Below are 26,967 nucleotides of genomic sequence, written 5' to 3' on the forward strand. Positions count from 1 at the left end.
AAACTTATAGCAGTGAATATACTAGAAAAGAAAAAAAGATCTCAAATCAATGACCATCACAGCCACCTTAAGAAACGAGAAAAAGAAAACCAAATTAAACCTAAAGTAAGCCAGAAGAAAGGAAATAATAAGCATCAAACAAAAAAATTTACGAAACAGAAAAGAGAAAAACAATAGAGAAAAATCAGTGAAACCAAATGTGTTGCAAAAATCAATAAAAATGATAAATCTCTAGCCAGGCTGATCAGGAAAAAAACGGAGAAGACACAAATTACCATTATGAGAAATGTTACGTGACATTATTACACATAATATAAATATTAAAAGAATGAGGGGGGGGGGCAAGATGGCGAACTGGTGAGCTGTATGTTTTAGTTACTCCTCCAGGAAAGTAGGTAGAAGGCCAGGAACTGCATGGACTGGACACCACAGAGCAATCTGACTTTGGGCATATTTCATACAACACTCATGAAAACGTGGAACGGCTGAGATCAGTGAAATCTGTAAGTTTTTGTGGCCAGGGGACCCGCACCCCTCCCTGCCAGGCTCAGTCCTTTGGGAGGAGGGGCTGCCAGCTCCGGGAAGGAGAAGGGAGAACTGCAGTGACAGCCCTTATCGGAAACTCATTCTACTGATCCAAACTCCAACCATAGATAGACCGAGACCATACACCAGAGAATCTGAGAGCAGCCAGCCCAGCAGAGAGGAGACAGGCATAGAAAAAAACAGCACGAAAAACTCCAAAATAAAAGTGGACGATTTTTGGAGTTCTGGTGAACATAGAAAGGGGAAGGGCAGAGCTCAGGCCCTGAGACTCATATGCAAATCTCGAAGAAAAGCTGATCTCTCTGCCCTGTGGACCTTTCCTTAATTGCCCTAATTGCTTTGTCTCTTAGCATTTCAATAACCCATTAGATCTCTGAGGAGGGCCCCTCCTTTTTTTTTTTAATCCTTTTTTCTTTTTCTAAAACAATTACTCTAAGAAGCCCAATACAGAAAGCCTCAAAGACTTGCAATTTGGGCAGGTCAAGACAAGAACAGAATTAAGAGAGCTCTGAGACAAAAGGCAATAATCCAGTGGCTGAGAAAATTCACTAAACACAACTTCCCAAGAAAAGGGGGGTGTCCGCTCATAGCCATCATCCTGGTGGACAGGAAACACTCCTGCCCATCGCCAGCCCCACAGCCCAGAGCTGCCCCAGACAACCCAGTGTGACGGAAGTGCTTCAAATAACAGGCATACACCACACAACTGGGCATGGACATTAGCCTTCCCTGCAACCTCAGCTGATTGTCCCAGAGTTGGAAAGGTGGAGCAGTGTGAATTAACAAAGCCCCATTCAGCCATCATTTCAGCAGACTGGAAGCATCCCTACACAGCCCAGCAGCCCAGAACCGCCCTGGGGGGACGGCACTCACTTGTGACATAGCACAGTCATCCCTCAACAGAGGACCCGGGGTGCACAGCCTGGAAGAGGGGCCCACTTGCAAGTCTCAGGAGCCATACGCCAATACCAAGGACTTGTGGGTCAGTGGCAGAGACAAACTGTGGCAGGACTGAATTGAAGGATTAGACTATTGCAGCAGCTTTAAAACTCTAGGATCACCAGGGAGATTTGATTGTTAGGGCCACCCCCCCTCCCTGACTGCCCAGAAACACGCCCCATACACAGGGCAGGCAACACCAACTACACACGCAAGCTTGGTACACAAATTGGACCCCACAAGACTCACTCCGCCACTCACCACAAAGGCAAAGCAGGGGAGAACTGGCTTGTGGAGAACAGGTGGCTCATGGACGCCACCTGCTGGTTAGTTAGAGAAAGTGTACTCCACGAAGCTGTAGATCTGACAAATTAGAGACAAGGACTTCAATTGGTCTACAAATCCTAAAAGAACCCTATCAAGTTCAGCAAATGCCAAGAGGCCAAAAACAACAGAAAATTCTAAACCATATGAAAAAACCAGACGATATGGATAACCCAAGCCCAAGCACCCAAATCAAAAGATCACAAGAGACACAGCACCTAGAGCAGCTACTCAAAGAACTAAAGATGACCAATGAGACCACAGTAAGGGATACAAAGGATATCAAGAAGACCCTAGAAGAGCATAAAGAAGACATTGCAAGACTAAATAAAAAAATGGATGATCTTATGGAAATTAAAGAAACTGTTGACCAAATTAAAAAGATTCTGGACACTCATAATACAAGACTAGACGAAGTTGAACAACAAATCAGTGACCTGGAAGATGACAGAATGGAAAATGAAAGCATAAAAGAAAGAATGGGGAAAAAAATTGAAAAAATCGAAATGGACCTCAGGGATATGGTAGATAACATAAAACATCCGAATATAAGACTCATTGGTGTTCCAGAAGGGAAATAAAAGGGTAAAGGTCTAGGAAGAGTATTCAAAGAAATTGTGGGGAAAACTTCCCAAATCTTCTAAACAACATAAATACACAAATCATAAATGCCCAGCAAACTCCAAACAGAATAAATCCAAATAAACCCACTCCGAGACATATTCTGATCACACTGTCAAACACCGAAGAGAAGGAGCAAGTTCTGAAAGCAGCAAGAGAAAAGCAATTCACCACATACAAAGGAAACAGCATAAGATTAAGTAGTGACTACTCAGCAGCCACCATGGAGGCGAGAAGGCAGAGGCACGATATATTTAAAATTCTGAGTGAGAAAAATTTCCAACCAAGAATACTTTATCCAGCAAAACTCTCCTTCAAATTTGAGGGAGAGCTAAAATTTTTCACAGACAAACAAATGCTGAGAGAATTTGCTAACAAGAGACCTGCCCTACTGGATATACTAAAGGGAGCCCTACAGACAGAGAAACAAAGAAAGGACAGAGAGACTTGGAGAAAGGTTCAGTACTAAAGAGATTCGGTATGGGTACAATAAAGGATATTAATAGAGAGAGGGAAAAAATATATATGACAAACATAAACCAAAGGATAAGATGGCTGATTCAAGAAATGCCTTCACGGTTATAACGTTGAATGTCAATGGATTAAACTCCCCAATTAAAAGATATAGATTCGCAGAATGGATCAAAAAAAATGAGCCATCAATATGTTGCATACAAGTGACTCAGGGACACAAAGAAATTGAAAGTGAAAGGATGGAAAAAATATTTCATGCAAGCTACAGCCAAAAGAAAGCAGGTGTAGCAATATTAATCTCAGATAAAATAGACTTTAAATGCAGGAATGTTTTGAGAGACAAAGAAAGCTACTACATACTAATAAAAGGGGCAACTCAACAAGAAGAAATAACGATTATAAATGTCTATGCACCCAGTCAAGGTGCCACAAAATACATGAGAGAAACACTGGCAAAACTAAAGGAAACAATTGATGTTTCCACAATAATTGTGGGAGACTTCAATACATCACTCTCTCCTATAGATAGATCAACCAGACAGAAGACCAAAAAGGAAACTGAAAATCTAAACAATCTGATAAATGAATTACATTTAACAGACATATACAGAACATTACATCCCAAATCACCAGGATACACATACTTCTCTAGTGCTCACGGAACTTTCTCCAGAATAGATCATATGCTGGGACATAAAAAAAGGCTCAATAAATTTAAAAAGGTTGAAATTATTCAAAGCACATTCTCTGACCACAATGGAACACAATTAGAAGTCAATAACCATCAGACACTTAGAGAATTCACAAATACCTGGAGGTTAAACAACACACTCCTAAACAATCAGTGGGTTAAAGAAGAAATAGCAAGAGAAACTGCTAAATATAGAGAGATGAATCAAAATGACAACACAACATACCAAAACCTATGGGATGCAGCAAAAGCAGTACTGAGGGGGAAATTTATAGCACTAAACGCATATATTAAAAAGGAAGAAAGAGCCAAAATCAAAGAACTAATGGTTCAACTGAAGAAGCTAGAAAATGAACAGCAAACCAATCCTAAACGAAGTAGAAGAAAAGAAATAACAAGGATTAAAGCAGAAATGACATAGAGAACCAAAAAACAATAGAGGATAAATATAACCAAAAGTTGGTTCTTTGAGAAGATCAACAAGATTGACAAGCCCCTACCTAGACTGAGAAAATCAAAAAGAGAGAAGATGCATATAAACAAAATAATGAATGAAAAAGGTGACATAACTGCAGATCCTGAAGAAATTAAAAAAATTATAAGAGGATACTATGAACAACTGTATGGCAACAAACTAGATAATGTAGAAGAAATGGACAATTTCCTGGAAACATATGAACAACTTAGACTGACCAGAGAAGAAAGAGAAGACCTCAATCAACCCATCACAAGCAAAGAGATCCAATCAGTCATCAAAAATCTTCCCACAAATAAATGCCCAGGGCCAGATGGCTTCACAGGGGAATTCTACCAAACTTTCCAGAAAGAACTGACACCAATCTTTCTCAAACTCTTTCAAAACATTGAAGAAAATGAAACACTACCTAACTCATTTTATGAAGCTGACATCAATCTAATACCAAAACCAGGCAAAGATGCTACAAAAAAGGAAAACTACCGGCCAATCTCCCTAATGAACATACATGCAAAAATCCTTAACAAAATACTTGCAAATCAAATCCAAAGACACATTAAAAAAATCATACACCATGACCAAGTGGGGTTCATTCCAGGCATGCAAGGATGGTTCAACATAAGAAAATCAATGTATTACAACACATTAACAATTCGAAAGGGAAAAATCAAATTATCATCTCAACAGATACTGAAATACATTTGACAAAATCCAACATCCGTTTTTGATAAAAACACTTCAAAAGGTAGGAATTGAAGGAAACTTCCTCAATATGATAAAGAGCATATATGAAAAACCCACAGCAAACATAGTAAACAATGGTGAGAGACTGAAAGCCTTGCCTCTAAGATCAGGAACAAGACAAGGATGCCCGCTGTCGCCACTGTTATTCAATGTTGTGCTGGAAGTGTTACCCAAGGCAATCCGGCAAGACAAAGAAATAAAAGGCATCTAAATTGGAAAAGAAAAAGTAAAACTGTCATTTGCAGATGATATGATCTTATATCTGGAAAACCCTGAGAAATCGACGATATAGCTACTAGAGCTAATAAACAAATTTAGCAAAGTAGCGGGATACAAGATTAATGCACATAAGTCAGTAATGTTTCTGTATTCTAGAAATGAACAAACTGAAGAGACACTCAAGAAAAAGATACCATTTTCAATAGCAACTAAAAAAAGCAAGTACCTAGGAATAAACTTAACCAAAGATGTAAAAGACCTATACAAAGAAAACTACATAACTCTACTAAAAGAAATAGAAGGGGACCTTAAAAGATGGAAAAATATTCCATGTTCATGGATAGGAAGGCTAAATGTCATTAAGATGTCAATTCTACCCAAACTCATCTACAGATTCAATGCAATCCCAATCAAAATTCCAACAACCTACTTTGCAGACTTGGAAAAGCTAGTTATCAAATTTATTTGGAAAGGGAAGATGCCTCGAATTGCTAAAGACACTCTAAAAAAGAAAAACCAAGTGGGAGGACTTATACTCCCTGACTTTGAAGCTTATTATAAAGCCACAGTTGCGAAAACAGCATGGTACTGGCACAAAGATAGACATATAGATCAATGGAATCGAATTGAGAATTCAGAGATAGACCCCCAGATCTACGGCCGACTGATCTTTGATAAGGCCCCCAAAGTCACTGAACTGAGTCATAATGGTCTTTTCAACAAATGGGGCTGGGAGAGTTGGATATCCATATCCAAAAGAATGAAAGAGGACCCCTACCTCACACTCTACAGAAAAATTAACTCAAAATGGATGAAAGATCTCAATATAAAAGAAAGTACCATAAAACTCCTAGAAGATAATGTAGGAAAACATCTTCAAGACCTTGTATTAGGTAGCCACTTCCTAGACTTTACACCCAAAGCACAAGCAACAAAAGAAAAAATAGATAAATGGGAACTCCTCAAGCTTAGAAGTTTCTGCAACTCAAAGGAATTTCTCAAAAAGGTAAAGAGGCAGCCAACTCAATGGGAAAAAATTTTTGGAAACCATGTATCAGACAAGAGATTGACATCTTGCATATATAAAGAAATCCTACAACTCAATGACAATAGTACAGACAGCCAATTATAAAATGGGCAAAAGATATGAAAAGACAGTTCTCTGAAGAGGAAATACAAATGGCCAAGAAACACATGAAAAAATGTTCAGCTTCACTAGCTATTAGAGAGATGCAAATTAAGAGCACAATGAGATACCATCTAACACCGATTAGAATGGCTGCCATTAAACAAACAGGAAACTACAAATGCTGAAGGGGATGTGGAGAAACTGGAACTCTTATTCATTGTTGGTGGGACTGTATAATGGTTCAGCCACTCTGGAAGTCAGTCTGGCAGTTCCTTAGAAAACTAGATATAGAGATACCCTTCAATCCAGCGATTGCACTTCTCGGTATATACCCGGAAGATCGGAAAGCAGTGACACGAACAGGTATCTGCATGCCAATGTTCATAGCAGCATTATTCACAATTGCCAAGAGATGGAAACAACCCAAATGTCCTTTAACAGATGAGTGGATAAATAAAATGTGGTATATACACACGATGGAATACTACATGGCAGTAAGAAGGAACGATCTGGTGAAACATATGACAACATGGATGAACCTTGAAGACATAATGCTGAGTGAAATAAGCCAGGCACAAAAAGAGAAATATTATATGCTACCACTAATGTGAACTTTGAAAAATGTAAAACAAATGGTTTATAATGTAGAATGTAGGGGAACTAGAAATAGAGAGCAATTAAGGAAGGGGGAACAATAATCCAAGAAGAACAGATAAACTATTTAACGTTCTGGGGATGCCCAGGAATGACTATGGTCTGTTAATTTCTGATGGATATAGTAGAAAGAAGTTCACCGAAATTTTGCTATATTAGGTAACTTTCTTGGGGTAAAGTAGGAACAGGTTGGAAGTAAAGCAGTTACCTTAGGTTAGTTGTCTTTTTCTTACTCCCTTGTTATGGTCTCTTTGAAATGTTCTTTTATTGTATGTGTCTTTTTTTTTTTTTTTTTAAGTTTTTTTTCATACACTTGATTAAAAAAAAAAAAAGTTAAAAAAAACAAGGAAAAAAAATATGTACAGTCCCCTTGAGGAGCCAGTGGAGAATGCAGGGGTATTGGCCTACCCCACCTCGACGGTCGCTAACATGACCACAGACATAGGGGACTGGTGGTTTGATGGGTTGAGCCCTCTACCACAGCATTTACCCTTGGGAAGACGGTTGCTGCAAAGGAGAGGCTAGGCCTCCCTATAATTGTGCCTAAGAGCCTCGTCCCGAATGCCTCTTTGTTGCTCAGATGTGGCCCTCTGTCTCTACCTAAGCCAACCTGAGAGGTGAAATCACTGCCCTCCCCGCTACGTGGGATAAGACACCCAGGGGAGTGAATCTCCCTGGCAAAGTGGAATATGACTCCCAGGGAGGAATGTAGACCTGGCATCGTGGGACGGAGAACATCTTCTTGACCAAAAGGGGGATGTGAAAGGAAATGAAATAAGCTTCAGTGGCAGAGAGATTCCAAAACGAGCCGAGAGGTCACTCTGGTGGGCACTCTTATGCACAATTTAGACAACCCTTTTTAGGTTCTAAAGAATTGGGGTAGCTGGTGGTGGATATCTGAAACTATCAAACTACAACCCAGAACCCATGAATCTTGAAGACAATTGTATAAAAATGTAGCTTATGAGGGGTGACAACGGTATTGGGAAAGCCATAAGGACCACACTCCACTTTGTCTAGTTCATGGATGGATGAGTAGAAAAATAGGGGAAGGAAAGAAACAAACAGACAAAGGTACCCCGTGTTCTTTTTTACTTCAATTGCTCTTTTTCACTTCATTTATTATTCTTGTTATTTTTGGTTGTGTGCTAATGAAGGTGTCAGGGATTGATTTAGGTGATGAATATACAACTAGGTAATGGTACTGTGAACAATCGAATGTACGATTTGTTTTGTAGGACTGCGTGGTATGTGAATATATCTCAATAAAATGAAGATTAAAAAAAAGAATAAGGTAATGTTATGAACTTGAAAAGAATAAGGTAATGTTATGAACTTCATGTGAATAAATTTGACAACTCAGATGAAATGGACAAATTCCTTTATTTTTTAATGCAATTTTATTGCAGTATATTCACACACCATATAATCCATCCAGAGTATACAATCAATGACTCACAGTATCAGTTGTGCATTCATGACCACAATCAATTTTAGAACATTTTCATTACTCTCAAAGAAAAAAAAAACAATAAAAATAAAAATAAAAATAAAAAACAACACCCAAAACATCCCATATCCCTATACCCCGTATTATTTATATATTTTTATCTTTATTTTATTACTCCTCAGCCCATACACTGGATCCAGCGAGTGTCAGTCACAAGCGACAAATTCCTTTAAAGACACAGATTAACAAGCTCAATCAAGAAGGAACAGATAACCTGAATAGCCCTGTATTGATAAAAGAAAATAAAGTCATAATTTAAAACCTTCTCAAAGAAAACTTCAGGTCAAGATGGCTAAACCGGTAAGTTCTACCAAACATTTTATGCAAAAAAAAAAAAATACCAATTCTACAGAAATTCTTCCCAAAAAATGAAGAGTTTCATTTTCTAAGGCTAGCATTCTACAAGGCTAACAAAACCAGTCAAAGAAATTATAAGAAAGAAAACTACAGACTAATATACCTCATGAACATAGATGCAAATACTCTAAACAAAATTTTAGAAAATTGAATCCAACAATACATCAAAAGGATAAAACATCATGACCAAATGATGCAATCTACTTCCAGTCAAGATGGAGCATCAGGATTATCTCAGGAATACAGGATTGGTTTAACAGTTGAAAACTGATGTTGTTAACCATATTAACAAAATAAAAAAGAAAAACCTCTCAGTAGATGCAGAAAGGGCATGTGACAAAATTCCACATCTCAGCAAACTAGAAATACAAGGGACCTTCACCAACTTGATATAAAAAGCTTCATAGCTAACATCATAGAAAAGGGTTAAAGACTGGATCTTTTCTCATAAGACTGGGAACAAAACAGCAATGTTTGTTTTCACTACCTCTATTTAGCACTGTACTGGAGATTCTAGCCAGAGCAACTGGGTAAGAAAAAGAAATAAAAGGCATCCAGATTGGAAAGGAAGAAGCAAAACAATCTTTATACACAGACAACATGATCACATATAGGAATTGGGCCAGCTGCTCGCTTCTGTAAATAAAGTTTTACAGACATGTCCATTCAGTTATGTATTGTCTATGGCCCTTCTCATGAGACAATGGTAGAGTTGATTCATTGCAGAAAGAGACCATATTGACCACAGTCTTAAATATTTACTATCTGGTCCTTTAAGAAAGTTTGACGGCCCCTTGCTACGTAGAAAATCTGATAAGATCTACAAAAAAACTACTAGAACTAATAAGTGAGTTTAGTAAAACTGCAGGATATAAAATCAATATAAATAATCAACTATATTTATATACAAGCATTAAATGATTGAAATTTTTAAAATATCATTTACAACTGCATAAAAAATATGAAATATGGATAGATCTGACAAATGATGGAAGGACCCATACACTAAAAGCTATAAAATATTACTGAGAAAATTAAGTAAGATGTATATAAACGGAAAGAGACAGTCTTTGTTCAGGGCTGAAAGATTCAACATTGTTAATATGTTAAAGATCCCGAAATTAACCTACTGATTCAACACAATCTCAATGTAATTCCCAGCAGGCTTTTTTATTTTATTTTTTTTAGAAATTGATCACCTGATTCCAAAATTCACATGAAATGCAAAGGACCTATAACAGCCACAAAAAAACCCTAAAAAAGAACAAAGTTGGATGGCCAACAACCTGGTTTCAAGAAGTATTATAAACTTATAGTAATTAAAACAGTATATTGGTGTAAAGACAGCCAAAGAGATTGATGAGACAGAACAGAGTCCAGAAAGAAAACCACATATATGTGGACAACTGATTTTTGATAAAGGCACAGTGTCAATGTGGTATAAATAGAAGAGCGTGGAACAACTGGATATCCATATGCAAAAAAAAATGAACTTGCAACCTCACAATATACACAGGGGTGAATAAATATTACGCGGTAATGACTTCTTTGCACAATATTATTGTGCATTAAACAGCAATATCACAAATTAGCAAGTAATGTGTAAATGTCTTTGCTGTCTAAAATGAGAATAAATTGTTAGTGCTGAATTATTTTATACCATCTTGTATATAAGCATCCCATCTTATGTAAGGTTTTAAAAAGAAGGAAAAAAAAGAACTTGGAGCCATACTTCGCACCATATACAAAACTGAATGAAGAATGATCATAGAGCTAAATGTTAGACCTAAAATTATGAAACTTCTGGAAGAAAGCATAGGAGAAAATCTTCATGACCTTGTGTCAGGCAAACAGTTCTTAGATATGACAACTAAAAACAAAATTCATGAAAGAATACATGGATAAATTGAACTTCATCAAAAAGTACAACTTCTGATCTTCAAAAGACACTATAAAGAAAATGAAAAAAAAAAAAAAAAGCCACAGACTGGGAGAAAATCCTTGCAAAAAATGTAACTGATAAAGGGAATATATCCAGAATATATTAAGAACTCTCAAAATTGAATAAATAACAAAACAAACCTCTTTTAAATGGGGAAAAATTTTGAACATACAATTCATGAAAGAAGATATACAGATGATAAATAAGCACATGAAAACATGCTCAAAATTATTAGTCATTAAGGAAATGCACAATAAAACTATAATGATATACACACTACACACCTATTAGAATGGCTAAAATTGAAAAGACGGTCCATACTAAGTGTTGACATGGATGTGGAAGAACTGGAACTCTCATACACTTCTAGCGGGAATGGAAAATGGTACAACTACTTTGGAAAACAGTCTGGCAGTTTCTTAATAAGGGAATATAAAGGGACATGAGGAAACTTTTGATGGTGAAGGACATGTTGACTATCTTGATTGTGATGATGTTTCCACATGTGGACACATATGTCAATACTTAAGTTGTACACTTTGTATACGTGCAGTTTATCATGTCAATTATACCTTACTAAAGCTGCTGAAACAAAAAGCTCTATTGTAGGAACAAACACCTAAGTAAATAGCTGGGACACAGAGAAAAAGGAAGATAGGAAGTGACGCGAGAAGCTAGAGGATTGCAGTCTTTAACCTTACAGCAATGAGAAGTGATTGCTGGATTCTAAGCAAGGAGGTTATGTGAACAAACATGAATTTTTAAAAATACATAATAATTATGGCTGCATCACAGACCATGGTTTTGGGAGATGTGGTGCAGGGAACACAGTTCTGAGATGATGCAGTATTCCAGGTAGGAGATAAACATAACCTGACCATGGGTAAAGGCATAGGAGGGAGGTGGAGTTAACAGAAAGCCTGGGACGCCATTCCCACCAAGACAAGAACAGTGGAAATTATCAGAGCTATGGGCTGTGGCTCTGTAGTGCTGCGATGAACAGCACTATACCACCTTAATGCTCTGTGGTGCAGTACTAAACAAGGTGCGCACATATTACAACAGTATACATAAACAGGCTTTATATTTATACAAGGGTCCTACCTTTACAAACCATTCCAAGTTGTTCAATTAGCAACATAGGCAATTCACAATCCTCTGAAGCCGTTTCAGATGCCTGAGTTAAGTCATCAAGATCATCCACAGAATTAATTTGCTTTTTGACCTATAAAATAAGTAATAATATTTCAAAATGTTCCCAAAATATTTGTAGCATATTCTAAGTCTACAGATGTAGTTAATTTGCATCACTTTATAAGAGCAAAAACTGCTTAAAAGAACTGATTTTTGTCAAAAGGATACCTTTATCATTACTGTTTCTAAATCACTTTTTCAAATTAAAAATATTTACTTTGTAACAAAAAAAGATCTGTTTTTTCAATTTAACCTTTAAAATGCATTTTTTTTAAACTAGAGAATAATATTTTCGATAATTTATTTTTTACAGTACCTTGTTCTTTTCATCAGATGTTTTCTTTGCAGTCCTAACAAAACAAATGATTCCCTTCAGGCAAATATCATACATGTAAAATTCAAAGAGTATCTAAAACTATTGTTTTTATATAAAAATCTGCAGTAATAATTTCTTTCTCCTATTCATAAGAAAGTTTACAGGTAATTTAAAATACAATAATTTTCCACGATGAGGATTGAACTATTAATAGAAAAAGAAACATTAAAGGATAAAGGAAATATACTAATAACACCATTAAAAAGTATTAAATTCAGATCAAAAGGAAAATCATAATGTTATTTGCATTATTTGATAGAAAAAAACATAGATTCTTTTGTTGTTTTCAATAAAAACAAGCTTTTAGTGGCACTAAATTCTATTTGGAAAGCATTACTTAAATCCTTATATGAGAGAACTCCTTATTTAATAATGATGATATTAATTAGCTTTTTGAAGACTCACTATGCACTTCCTATGCGTTATTCTAAGCACTTTACACATCTCAACTCATTTTAATCCTCACAACAATACTATGAAGTAGGTAATATATTAGGTCTTTTACAAAGGAAGAAACTGAGGCATGGTTTCTGGTTAAGTAAATTGTCCAGGGTCATACAGCTGGTCAGTAGCACACAAAGAATTCAAACCCAGGAATTCTGGCTCCAAAGCATGTGTTTCACAACATGCTGGGAAAGTAATATTATTTTTAAGTGTTTTTAAGTAATATGGTAGCAAATGAATCCATATTATCATTCCATATCTGGATATAATTATAAATAATAATTTCTGAATCTTGCAAATATTTTTTAAGAATAAAAAGATTTTATATCTAGGCAATATTGGAAAACTTTCAGTAAATGAAAGATTTATTTCTTTCAAAAGAAATTCATCAACAGGCATTTCTTCATCCACTCGAATGTCTATTCATGCATTCAACAAATACTTCTTGAGCAGGCAAATGTATCAAGCTCACTGTTGGACACAGGGAAATATGGTTTTGGTACTTTAGAACTTTATAATCTAAAAGTAGTAATCTGTGATAGATTGTCAGTAGTTTATTTTTCTATTGTACATACAACAGAATCTTCCCATTTCCCTCAGAACTTGAACTATTAAACTGATATAATCTGATATTTTACAGTATCTTAAAAAAATCATAGCTATTGATACTATCAAAGGCACCGCAGTATCTAGAACTATCAGAAATGATTATGTTCTACTTAGTATGGCCTAAGTGTTCGTATATTTACTATCATATAATTTTTTTAAATCTACATATGATAGTATAACTTTTAAGAATCATCTGTATATTCAATTTTATATGAGAATATTCCATTTCTAAACCATTCTGAATGAACAACCACTTATCATAAAACTATACATGAATAGAAATACTAAGGACAATTAGTTTACTATAGGTCTTCAAAAGATAATACATTATAATCAACTAGCTTTCTGATACTTAGAAATGCAAACTGGATCATTTCTATCAGCATGCAAACATACTCAAAACTCTCCCATCTTAATATTTTTTTTTAAAAAAACCTCCCTTGAACCCTACATTCTTCTTTGGTTATCACCGTTTCTATTGCCTTCTGCAGTAAAAATTCTCTAAGGAGTCATCTGCACTTATCCACTACGATTCCACTTCCATGTCCACCATTTATTGAAAATTCTTGTTAGAGCCCCTGTCCACATCCTGATCCACCTTCCAGCAGTATTTGATACAGCTGAGTATTCTCTCACCTTGGCCTGTACATTACATTCTCCTGTTTTATCACTGCTGACACTCCTTCAAAGGGAAATAAAAACTTAATGTTACCTTTCTTCCTCCTGATCTATTTCACTTAAAATGCTGTCATTATTCACTTGCAGTAGAATGCCAGTCAGTGAATCTGTCTTCTCAAACCTTGGTGTAATCACAGGTTCCTTTGAGGTCCATTTTTCATTTTCATTTTTCTTTACTTCCTTCATATGCAAGGCAGGACTGCTACTTTAAAAAATCCACAAAAAAAAAAGCCAACATTTTCTAATAATTCTACTGACAAAGAACAAAAAAACAATTTTTGTAAAATTCCAATTCTTCCCCATCTTCATTTATTCATTAATTCAAAGAACAGTTATGAAGTACCAACTATACACTAGGAAATGCACATTCCCTGCTTCAAACACAGGTAAATATACAATTATGATGCAATGTGATGTGTAAAAGTTGATATTATGAAAAGTTAACTTTAAGTACAAGGAAGGCTTTACAGAAGTAAAATGTAACAGAGGAGCTCACTTCTCACACAGAAGTGAGAGAAGCCATTCCACTTAGAGATTAGAAAGTGAGCTCAAAGATTAAGCACACGGTGTCTATGGCGTTTCCTAGGACCTTGAAAGGAAAAGTGTAAAACATGTGGAAGCAAATAGTGAGAGATGAGGCAGGAAAGGAATTGTAAAGAACCCTGCATGTTGCAGTAAGGGACTGGAGCTCACTGCCCAAAAAGACTCTTAGACATGGAAGATGTCTAAAATTTGTGCTAATTTTTGGTTTTGTTTTTAAATATAATAAAATGCTTAATTAAAAGGAAGTTTATAAAATAGCATGAGGCACATATAACATGAAAGAAGAAATCAGGGAAATATCTTGGAGGGGGGCCTTATTTTTAAAATATCCATATGCCATTACATATAGTTCAAAATAACAATCTGATTTTGTTTGAAAATAATTTGTTAACCTTTTTCCACTTTTAGCCTAGTCTAATCCTAATATAAAAAGCTGGATTTACCAAGAAAAAAAGTGTAATTACTTTTTTTAATAGGGTAAATGCAAATAAAAGTATATTATTGGAGATCCAAGATGGTGGATTAGGAGAGACAGAGCAAAATTCTCCTCCGTGAAAAAGACTAGATATAGGACAGGAGTTCCAGGGTTCCACCAGCTGGGCAGGGATTTCTACACCCATAGAGTGTGTGTACTTGGAGAAATTGAAAGACTTCGTTCAAGACAGGTGAGTGTTCGGCCCAGAACACTGCCAGGGAGTGGGCAGCTGGAGCCAGCGGAGAGTGCAGTGGGGAGCAGCCTTCCACGCCCAGGCATCCTCCTTACTACCTAGCGTGAGTGATAACCCTTCACAGACCTGCAGCCAAGAGCCATCATGCTAGGGACTACAGGTTGGAGCAGGCAGACAAATGCAGAAAGGGCAGCTTTCCATGCCTCATGCAGCCATCTCTGCATCTGGCTGGGAGAACACCTTTCACAAGGCCCCTGGCCGAGAGCTTCCTTGAGGGAATTCAGGATTCAGCGGGCTTGTGACGGCGTCTACCCTTCCTCCACAGAAGTGCATGGAGCGCACAGCATAGAGCTGGAGTGTGGCACGGAAGTGCCAGGAGCCCTCCCCTAATCCCAGGGACTGGTGGGCCCAAGGTAGAGAGGGATTGTGGGGCGTTTGAGCTGAAAGGTGAGACACACAGCTCTGCAGCCCCAGAGTACTCCACCTGTAGCCCCAGGAATGGCTGGGACCACTGTGCCGTGGAGCAGACTCCCTGCCAAACTGCACAGGGCACGCCTCCCACCTAAAAGCTGGCAGTCCCCACTGCACATGGAAAATTGGTGTACTTTGGACCCCCACTCAGTGCAGAGATGAAGTTGGAGAGAACTGGCTTGAGCATAAGAGGTGGCTCAGGAGCGCCATCTGCTGGTAGATCAGGGAAAGTGCACTCTTACCACAAGAAGACCACAGGAAGACCATATATCTTCCTCGTAAGAGACAAGGAAGGACACTATATATTAATAAAAGGCATAATTAACCAAGAAGAAATAGCAATCATGAATGTTTATGCACCCAGTCAGGGTGCTCCAAGGTACAGGAGACAAACACTGGCAAAACTGAAGGAAGCAATAGATGTTTCCACAATACTTGTGGGAGACTTCAATACACCACTCTTTTCTATAGACAGATCAACCAGACAGAGGACCAATAAGGAAACTGAGATCCTAAACAATGTGATGGATGAATGACAGACATATATAGAGCATTACATCCCAAATTACCAGGATATACATTCTTCTCTAGTGCTCATGGAACTTTCTCCAAGATAGATCATATGCTGGGGCATAAAACAAGCCTCACTAAATTTTAAAAGATTGAAATTAGTCAAAGCACATTCTCTGACCACAACGGAATGCAACTAGAAGTCAAAAACCATCAAAAATCAAGAACATTCACAAGTATCTGGAGATTAAACAACACACTCCTAAACAATCGGTGGGTCAAAGACGAAATTGCTAAGTATCTAGAGATGAATGAAAACGAGAACACAACATATCAAAACTTATGGGATGCAGCGAAGGCAGTCCTGAGGGGAAAATTTATAGCTCTAAATGCATATATTAAAAAGGAAGAAAGAGCTAAAATCAAAGAACAATTGGAAGAACTGAAGAAGCTAGGAAGTGATCAGCAAACCAATCCTAAAGCAAGCAGAAGAAATAAGGACTAAAGCAGAAATAAATGACAGAGAAAAAAATAGAATAAATAAAACCAAAAGCTGGTTGTTTGAGATCAACAAGATTGACAAAACCTTTGCTAGACTGACACAGTCAAAAAGAGACAAGACCCAAATAAAATAATAAATGAGAGGAGGAACGTTACTGCAGATCCCAAAGAAATTTAAAAGTCATAAAAGGATACCAGGAACAACTGTATGCCAGCAAATCAGAGAATTCCGAGGAAATGGATAATTTCCTGGAAACACATGAACAACCTAGACTGACCAGAGAAGAAACAGAAGACCTCAACAAACCAATCACAAGAGATCCAATCAATCATTAAAAAGCTTCCTACAAATAAAAGCCCAGGGCCAGATGGCTTCACAGGGGAATTCTACCAAACTTTCCAGAAAGAACTGACACCATTCCTATTAAAACTCTTTCAAAAAAATTGAATACAATGGAACACTACCTAACTCATTTTATGAAGCCAATATCACTCTAATACCACAATCAGATGAAGATGCTACAAGAAAGGAAAACTACAGGCCAATCTCCCTAATGAATACAGATAAAAAAATTTTCAACAAAATTCTTGCAAATCAAATCCAAAGCCACATTAAAAAAAAATCATACACCATGACCAAGTGGGGTTCAGCCCAGTCATGCAAGGGTGGTTCAACATAAGAAAATCAATGTACTACAACAAATCAGAAGGAAAAAATCAAATGCTCAGCTCAGTAGATGCTGAAAAAGCATTCAAGAAAATTCAGCATCCTTTTTTGACAAAAATATTTCAAAAGGCAGAAATTGAAGGCAACTTTCTCAATATGATAAAGGACATATATGAAAAACCCACAGCTAGCACAGTACTCAATAGTGAGAGACTGAAAGCCTTCCCTCTAAGATCAGGAACGAGACAAGGATGCCCGCTGTCACCACCATTATTCAACATTGTGCTAGAAGTTCTAGACAAAGCAATCTGGCAAGACAAAGAAACAAAAGGGATCCAAATTGGAAAGGAAGAAGTAAAACTGTCATCATTCACAGATGATATGATCTTGTATTTGGAAAACCCTGAGAAATTGACGACACAGCTACTTGAGTTAACAAATTCAGCAAAGTGGCGGGATACAAGATTAATGCACGGAGGCAACAACCTCTTTAAGATCAACTATGAGATGTGGTCCCCTTCCCCATACTGTTGACACCCCCTTTAATATGAACAAGTTAGGGTGCTCACTGCCTAGACACCCCTGAAGATGGAGAAAGAGATTAAGTGAGATGAAGGGGTAGCAACAAACAAGATAAGATTTAACAAAGGTCTATGAATACTGAAACTTTATATAATTACATATATATTTTGTTGGATGCTAGGGTATTGGAATGGCTAGAAGGAGGTAAATGACATGGTAGAACTGAAGCCTACAGTATCCTTTGGGATTTGCTCTACAGCTGCTCGTTGATTTCTGCCTTGAAGGTCTTGAACTTTCTGTATATACCTTGTATTGCATAATGTGGAAGGGACTGAGACTGTGGAACTGTAACCCATAACAATTTTTGAAATTACCTATATAATTGCTTGTTGAGTGGTACATTGAGAGTTGATACCTCTCTGTATGTATGTTATATTTTACAATAATGAAAATGGCTGAAGTTGTGGAATTGTGACCCATGACATTCTTTGAAATTTGCTTTCTAACAATTTGTGAAATCATACTTTGAAAGTTATCACTATTATGTATATATGTTAAAGTTCACAATAAAAAAAATGGGTCAAGATCAAAAAAATATTATCATTATGTAGCTACATAAATTTACAAAGAGACTGAATTTTCCCACTGGAGATTATCTTATGAACTGAGCATGAGACCCCGAGAATACCAAAAAAAAAAGTAATAATTAAAAAAAAGTTTTGTAGATAAGTCTTCTAGTTCTAAAACTAAGCATCTAAAACAAGAGATCCTCCTCAAAGCAATTATTAAACAATTCCTCTTGAGCCAAACTTCAAAAATCAGTCTAAAATTCGAGAATATGAAATATTTTTCATTTTGAACATAGTTGATGGAAGAAGAGTTTTAACCAGAAAACATCTGCCTATGAGAATAAAAACTGTCACCTCAAATTTAGGAAGGCTAACTTCCGTAGCAGTGGTAACAGGCAGCTGCCAGAACAGGTTTTAAATCCCTTTAATCAATTCAATGACCTCTGGCTTCACTATCAACCAATCAGAGTCAGCCACTTGCTTCTGAAAGACAGCCAACCAGGGACAAATTCACTCCAATAAACGTGCCTTGGAGTCTGCCAATCAACAAGAGTCTCATCCGCATGACCACACTGCTACAGCTGACACTGACTTGCTCAGACCTGTGAAAGGTGCCAATCCTTTGTTCTTCCCCCAAACTCCACATGAGGTCAGTAGCCAGTTCCATTAGAAGAGAATTCGAGCCGGCATAGCTCTCTCTTACCATGATGAGCAGTAAATTCCAATTTGTCCTTTTATTTCAGATATTTAGGACTAATTATCCTTTGGAAAGAGTTTTTTTAAAGTCCTATAATAATGTACCACTCATATAAATACAAATGAAGTTTGGTATTCCTCTGATCCACTTTACCATAAGTAAAACTATCATAAATACTAGTAAAAGAATAAATAACAAGTAATATAGTATTGGCCTTTTCTCTCTAAATGGAAAAAAAAATAGAATGTTACCTATTACAAAGAGCCAAAAGAATTTTTTTTTAAAGTATATAACTGCAGGTAAAACTGTCAGACTTGACCCATATTAAACTTGTTTTTTGTTTAAGTGAGAATTAATCTAATATTAAAAAAAATCCACCTAGGTGAACACAGTAAATTCTACTCACTCATTCAATAAATATTGACTGAGATCTACTGTGTGTGTAGGCCCTTGTCTAAAAACTGAGGATATGGCAGTGAACAGACAAATATTCTACCCATGAGAGTGAGGTAAACACACAGTAACAATAAACAAGATAAATAAGCAAAATATATAGCATGTTAGAGAAGAAAACCTTAAACAGAGAAAGGAAAATCTGATGCATTGTAGGGGGACAGGTGGTTGAAATATTAGTCAGAATGACCAGAGAAGGACTAAGAAAGCAGCTTCTAAGTAAAGAAAAGAATGGAGGGAGCAAGCGATGAGTTTATCTGGGAGAAAGGCATCCCCAAAAGAGGGAACACCAAGCACAGAGGTCCAGAGACAGGAATATACCTGGAGTGTTTAAGGAATAGTGAGAAGTTAAATATGACTGAAGAAGAGTGAAAGAGAGAAAAAAAATAGAAGCTTAAGTCAAAGAGATAACAGGGACCAGATCATGTAAGGCCTTGTAAGTCTGAGGAAGGGCTTATTTAGTGAAATGGAAGTCAATTAGAAAGTTTTGTGCAGAGGAAAAACATAATTTAACAAATGTTTTAATAGTCTCCTGTATTGAGAATTGATAGAAATAAGGTTTTTTTTAAAAAGGCAAGAGGACCAATTAGCAGTCTATTACACTAATCAAGACAGCAGAGCATGGTGGCTTGATCTACATGGTACAATGGGCATGGAAAGATGTCACTGGCTTCTGCATATATTTTGAAGGCAGACCTGACAAGATCTGCTGACAGATTAGATGTGGGGTGTAAAAGAAAGACAGGAGTCAAGGATGACACCAAGAATTTGGGCAGAGCAACTGAAGGGATAGAATTGTCATTACTGCAGTAAGAAAGACTACACGAGGTGGAAGGATGAGGGGAAATATCAGTAGCTCAGTTTTAAACATGCTAAGTTTGAAATATTCGATAACGATCCAAAGAGAGATATCAAGTAGGCAGTTTGACAGATCTGGAGTTAAGGCACAGCAATCTGGCCTAGACATGTAAATTTGAGAATCATTAGCATATACAAGTTAGTAATTAAGTCATGAGGAAGAAGCTACAGGACTAAGCCCTGCAACACAGCAATGTGCAAAAACTGAGGGATGAGGAGGAAGCAGCAAAACAGACCAAGATGGAGTGACCAGAAAGGAAGGGAGGAAAACCAGGTGAGTAAGAGATATCATGGAAGCCAAGTGAAGAAATTGTTTTCTAGGAGGAGGGAGTTTTCTGATGAGTCAAATATTGCTGATAGAGCAAGTAAAATTAGGTCTAAGAAATTATGTATAGATTTTTAGTAAAGTGGAAATCAGCAGTGACCATAAGAAAATTCTGATGGACTGGTGAGAGTGAAAATCTTACTGGAGTGAGTTCAAGAGTGAATGGAATACAGAAAATCCTGAAAAATCTACAATAAACCAACTAAAGAGCTAATAAATGAATTTAGCAAAGTGGTGGGGTACAAGAGCAACACTCAAAGTTCAGCAGTGATTCTATACACAAGCAATGAACAACTGGAAGAAGAAATCATGAAAAAAATCTTCATTTACAATAACAACTAAAAAAAATCAAATATCTAGGAATAAATTTAACCAAGGATGTAAAGGATTGTATACAGAAAACTAAAAAGCATTGCTAACAGAAATCCAAGACCTAAATAAATTGAAGGACATTCTGGTGCATGGATTAAAAGACTAAAAATAGTTAAGATGTCAATTCAACCCAAAGCGACTTACCAATTCAACACAATCCCAAACAAAATTCTAATGACCTTTTCGTGGAAATGGAAAAGTCAATCACTAAATTTATATGGAAGGGTAACAGGCCCCAATAACCAAATCCAAATTGAAAAAGAATAATGAAGTTGGAGGAGTCACACTTCCCGATCTTAAAAATTATTAGAAAAGGAGAACCTAAGATGGTGAGACAGGGCAAAAAAACACCTCTGTGAAAAATACTAGATAAAAACCAGAAAGTGACCCAGAACACCAGTTCCAGCGATGCACCAGCCAGACAAGGTCTGCTAAATCCACAGGGACCGTGCATTTGGTGAAACCAGCAGTCTGCTTTCTGAAATGAAGTTCCTGGAAGAGCACTGCTGAGAAGGGAGACCCGCTCGGAAATCCCAGGGACCCTACACCAATACCAAGGACTTGTGGGTCAGTGGCAGAGACAATTGGTGGCAAGACTGAAATGAAGGCTTAGGCTCCTGCAACAGCCTTAAATCTCCAGGAACACCTGGGAGGTTTGATTATTAAAGCTGCCCTGCCTGACTAACCACCCAGACACATGCCTCACATTCAGGGAGGACAGCACCAACAACACACCCGAACTTGGTGCACCAATTGGACCCCACAAGAATCAGACCCCCACATACCACAAAGACAAAGTTGGGGAGAACTGACTTGAGGGGAATAGGTGACTCACGGATGCCATCTGCTGGTTAGTTACAGAAAGTGTACACCACCAAGCTTTAGTTCTGACAAGTTAGAGATCAAGTAAAGCAAATGCCAAGAGGCCTAAAACAACAGAAAATCTTAAAGCATATGATAAAACCAGATGATATGGAGAACCCAAACCTGAACACCCAAATCAAAAGATCAGAAGAGACACAGTACTTGGCGCAATTAATCAAGGAACTAAAGACAGACAACGAGAACATGGCACAGGATATAAAGGACATAAAGAAGACCCTAGAAGAGCATAAAGAAGAAACTGTAAGAGTCAATAAAAAAATAGATGATCTTATGGAAATAAAAGTAACTGTTGGCCAAAGTAAAAAGACTGGATACTCATAATACAAGATTAGAGGAAGCTGAACAACAACTCAGCCTCCTCGAGGAATAGAGAACGGAAAATGAAAGAACAAAAGAAAGAATGGAGAAAAAAATCGAGAAAATCGAAATGGAGCTCAGGGATATGATAGATAAAATAAAACATCCAAACTTAAGACTCATTGGTGTCCCAGAAGTGGAAGAAAAGGATAAAGGTCTAGAAAGAGTATTCAAAGAAATTGTTGGGGAAAATTTCCCAATCCTTCTACACGATATAAATATACAAAGCATAAGTGCCCAGTGAACTCCAAATAGAATAAATCCAAATAAACCCACTCCAAGACATATTCCGATCAGACTGTCAAATACTGAAGAGAAGGAACAAGTTCTGAAAGCAGCAAGAGAAAAGCAATTCACCACATACAAAGGAAACAACATAAGACTAAGTAGTGACTACTCAGCAGCCACCATGGAGGTGAGAAGGCAGTGGCATGACATTTAAAATTCTGAGAGAGAAAATTTCCAACCAAGAATACTTTACCCAGCAAAACTCTCCTTCAAATTTGAGGGAGAGCTTAAATTTTTCACAGATAAACAAATGCTGGGAGATTTTGCTAATAAAAGACCTACCCTACTTCACATAGTAAAAGGGAGCCCTACCGACAGAGAAACAAAGAAAGGAGAGAGAGATATAGAGAATTTTAACAGACATATATAGAACATTATATCCCAGGTCACTGGGACACACATTCTTCTCTAGTGATCATGGATCTTTCTCCAGAATGGACCGTATGCTGGGACAAAAAAGAAGCCTCAATAAATTAAAAAAAAAATTGAATTTGTTCAAAGCACATTCTCTGACCACAATGGAAGACAAATAGAAGTCAACAGCCATCAGAGACTTGGAGAACTCACAAACACCTGGAGGGTAAAAATGAGGGGGAGATGAAAACATTCCCAGATAATCAAAAGCTGAGGGACTTCATCACCAGATCAGTCCTATAAGAAATGCTAAAGGGAGTTGAGCAGGCTGAAAGGAAGGGACACTAGACAATTGACTGAAACTACATGAAAAAATAAAGATTCCCAGTAAAGATCACATGGTAAATATAAATACCAATACTACTGTATTTTTGATTTGTAACTCCACTGTTTACTTCCTACAGAATCTAAAATACATAAAGTGTAATGATAAATCAGTGGTTTTGGACTCAAGGTAAAATATGTAATTTCTGACAAGAACTACATAAAGGTGGGGGGAATGGTGGAGTAGAGGAACATAGTTTATGTGTCCTATTGAAGTTAAGTTGGTATCAAAGGAAAACAAGATTGTTATAGATTAAGAGGTTAAATTTAAGACCCACGATAAACACAAAGAAAGTATCAGAAAATATGACCATAGAGATGAATAGTAGAGTAGGGGTTATGAGAAGTGGGGGAAGGGGCAATGCGGAGTTAAGAAATGAGTGTAGGGTTTCTGTTTGGGGTAAAGGGAAATTCCTAATAATGGATGGTGGGAAGTATTACAACATTCTAGCGATTAATCCCACTGATGGAATGCTAGGGAGGGGGTGGAATGGGAAGATTTAGGCTGTATATATATGTTTCCACAATTGAAAAAAAAAAAAGAAAAAGACAGTCTAAATAGATGACAATTAAATGCCAAGGATGATCCTGGATGGGATCTGAGGATGGAGGAGAGGAGGCTCATAGGGACACAGATGGGACATAAGAAAAAAAAAGGAAATATAAAATGTAAGCTTTGTATCAATGTTGAATTTCTTGAACTTCTTAGCTGTGCTTAATGGGATTGCATAAAAGAATACTCTTGTTCATGGGAAATGTATATGTGAATTATATTGTTTGTTCAAAGATGTGTGCAGCTTGCTCTCGTATATTCAGAGGACAGAGCAATAGATGATGGATGATAGATTGGGAGGGAGAGAGGGAGCGAGGGAGGGAAAGAAATGGTGGTGTGACAAGATGTTGAAGCTGGTGGATCGGGGTATCGGGGGAGGGGGGTCGGGGTATGCTGGAGTTCTGTGTATGGGGCTTGTATTGTTTTTGCAACTGTTCCTGTAAGTTTGAATTTATTTCAAAATAAAATTTAAAAAATAAATCATTACAGTCACAATAATCAAAACAGCATGTTACTGATTAGAAGACACAACATAGTAAAGATGTCAATTCACCCCAAATTAATCTACATATTCAACATGATTTCAATCAAAATCTCAGCAGAAATTTTTAAAGCTGCAATGTCAAACTAATTCTAAAGTTTATATGGAAAGGCAAAGGAGCTAGAATAGCCAAAACAATTTTGAAAAAGAAGCATAAATATCGTGGGGGAGAAAAAAACACAACAGCTTACGGGCACAGGGACAGACATAAAGACCAACAGAATCGAACTGAGAGTTCAGAAATCAATCCTCATATTTATGGCCAACTGACTTTTGACAAGGAGGCAAAGATCAGTCAATTGGGAAAAAACATTCTCTTCAACAAATGGTGCTGTGAAAACTGGATCTCCATTTGCAAAAGAATGGTGGAGGACCCTTACCTTACACCTTATACAAAAATCAACTCAAAATGGATCAAAGACCTAAGTATAAGAACCAGGACTATCAAACCCCTATAAGAAAATGTAGGAAGCCTCTTCGTGACCTTGTATTAGGCAATGGTTTCTTAGACTTTATACACAAAGCACAAGCAAAAAAGAAAAACATAAATGGGACCTCTTCAAAATTAAAAACGTTTATGCCTCAAAGGGTTTTATCATGAAAGTCAAACAATAACCTACACACTGGGAGAAATATTTGGAAACCACAAACCTTATCAAGGTTTAATATCCAGAATATATAAAGGAACCTATCCTTCAACTTAACAACAAAAACACAAACAACCCAATTAAAAAATAGGCAAAAGACTTGTATAGACATTTTTCCACAGAGGAAATGTAAATGGCAAAAAAGCACATGAAAAGAAGCTCATCATTAGCCGTTAGGGAAATGCAAATCCAAACCACAATGAGATACCATTTCACACCCAACAGAATGACTGTGATTAAAAAAAAAAAAAAAAAAAGAAAAAAGAAAATAACAAGGGTTGGAGAGGATGTGGGGAAACAGGAACACTCATTCATTGCTGGTGGCAATGTAAATTGTTGCAGTCGCTGTGGAAGACATTTGGGCAGTTCTTCAAAAACCTAAGTATAAAACGACCATATGACCCAGAAATCCCACTACTCAGTGTATATCCAAAATAATCGAAAGTAGGGACTCAAACAGATATTTGCCCATCAATGTTCATAGTGACATTATTCACAATTGCCAGAAGATGGAAGCAACCCAAGTGTGGATCAACCAATGAATGGATAAAGAAAATATGACACATACATGCAATAGGATATTATTCAGCCATAAAAAGAAATGAAGTTCTGACACATGCGAAAACATGTACTTATTGAGTAAATTAGCCAGACACCAAATGACAAATATTGTTTAGTCTCACTGATTTGAAACAATTACAATAAGCAAACTCAGAGCCAGAATCTAGAATACAGTTTACCGGGGGGGGAGGGGGGCAAGGGATAGAGATTGGGAAGTTAAGATTTAAAATGCATAGGGTTTCTATTTGGAATGATGGAAATGTTTTGGTAATGGAGGTGGTGATGGTAGCGTGACATTGTGAACATAACTGACAGCACTGATATGTATGTCTAGATGTAGTTAAAGGGGGGAAATGTCAGGTTGTATATACGGTAATAGAGTAAAAATAAAAAAAAAAAAATCCATGGAACTGCACAACACTAACAATGAGCCGAAAGTTAAACCACTGACCATAGTTAATAATGCAATTATAAAAATGTGCTTTCATCAATTGTACCACACCAACGCAGGGTGTTAAAATGGTGTGGTGTATGGAAATCCTATATTTTATGCATGATTGTTTTGTAGACTGACAACTTCTCTAGTTAAAAAAAAAACTGAATGGAAGGGAAATTATTGAGCCAGCAAGTACAGACAATTCTTTCAAAGATCATCTTTCAAAGGTAGATGATCTAATTTTCTTCTTTTCGTTTACCTGTAGTTTTAAATCCTTACATAATGTTTACATAGTACTTTTATAACACTTTTTTTTTTAGTTTGTTTTTTTATCTTCATTTTATTGAGATATGTTCACATACCACACAGTCATACAAAACAAATCGTACTTTCGATTGTTTACAGTACCATTACATAGTTGTACATTCATCACCTAAATCAATCCCTGAAACCTTCATTAGCACACACACAAAAATAACAAGAATAATAATTAAAGTGAAAAAGAGCAATTGAAGTAAAAAAGAACACTGGGTACCTTTGTCTGTTTGTTTCCTTCCCCTATTTTTCTACTCATCCATCCATAAACTAGACAAAGTGGAGTGTGGTCCTTATGGCTTTCCCAATCCCACTGTCACCCCTCATAAGCTCCATTTTTATACAATTGTCTTCGAGATTCATGGGTTCTGGGTTGTAGTTTGATAGTTTCAGGTATCCACCACCAGCTACCCCAATTCTTTAGAACCTAAAAAGGGTTGTCTAAAGTGTGCGTAAGAGTGCCCACCAGAGTGACCTCTCGGCTCGTTTTGGAATCTCTCTGCCACTGAAGCTTATTTCATTTCCTTTCACATCCCCCTTTTGGTCAAGAAGATGTTCTCCATC

At 36.9% G+C, this 26,967-nt stretch overlaps 1 protein-coding gene across 1 annotated transcript in view; it reads right to left on the reverse strand.

Moving 5' to 3' along the window:
* The window catches only part of LOC119518087 (ankyrin repeat domain-containing protein 26-like), a 130,048-nt gene that overhangs the window by 38,490 nt on the left and 64,591 nt on the right, over window positions 1–26,967 (reverse strand). Inside the window, exons 21-23 of the mRNA XM_037815161.1 lie at window positions 13,961–14,131; window positions 12,136–12,169; window positions 11,719–11,850 (exon numbers count right to left, since the gene is read on the reverse strand). Of these exons, the coding sequence (XP_037671089.1) occupies window positions 11,719–11,850; window positions 12,136–12,169; window positions 13,961–14,131 (337 nt within the window). The remainder of the gene's footprint in view (window positions 1–11,718; window positions 11,851–12,135; window positions 12,170–13,960; window positions 14,132–26,967) is intronic.

This window comes from Choloepus didactylus, chromosome 21 (assembly GCF_015220235.1).
Source record: "Choloepus didactylus isolate mChoDid1 chromosome 21, mChoDid1.pri, whole genome shotgun sequence".
NCBI classification, from domain to species: domain Eukaryota; kingdom Metazoa; phylum Chordata; class Mammalia; order Pilosa; family Megalonychidae; genus Choloepus; species Choloepus didactylus.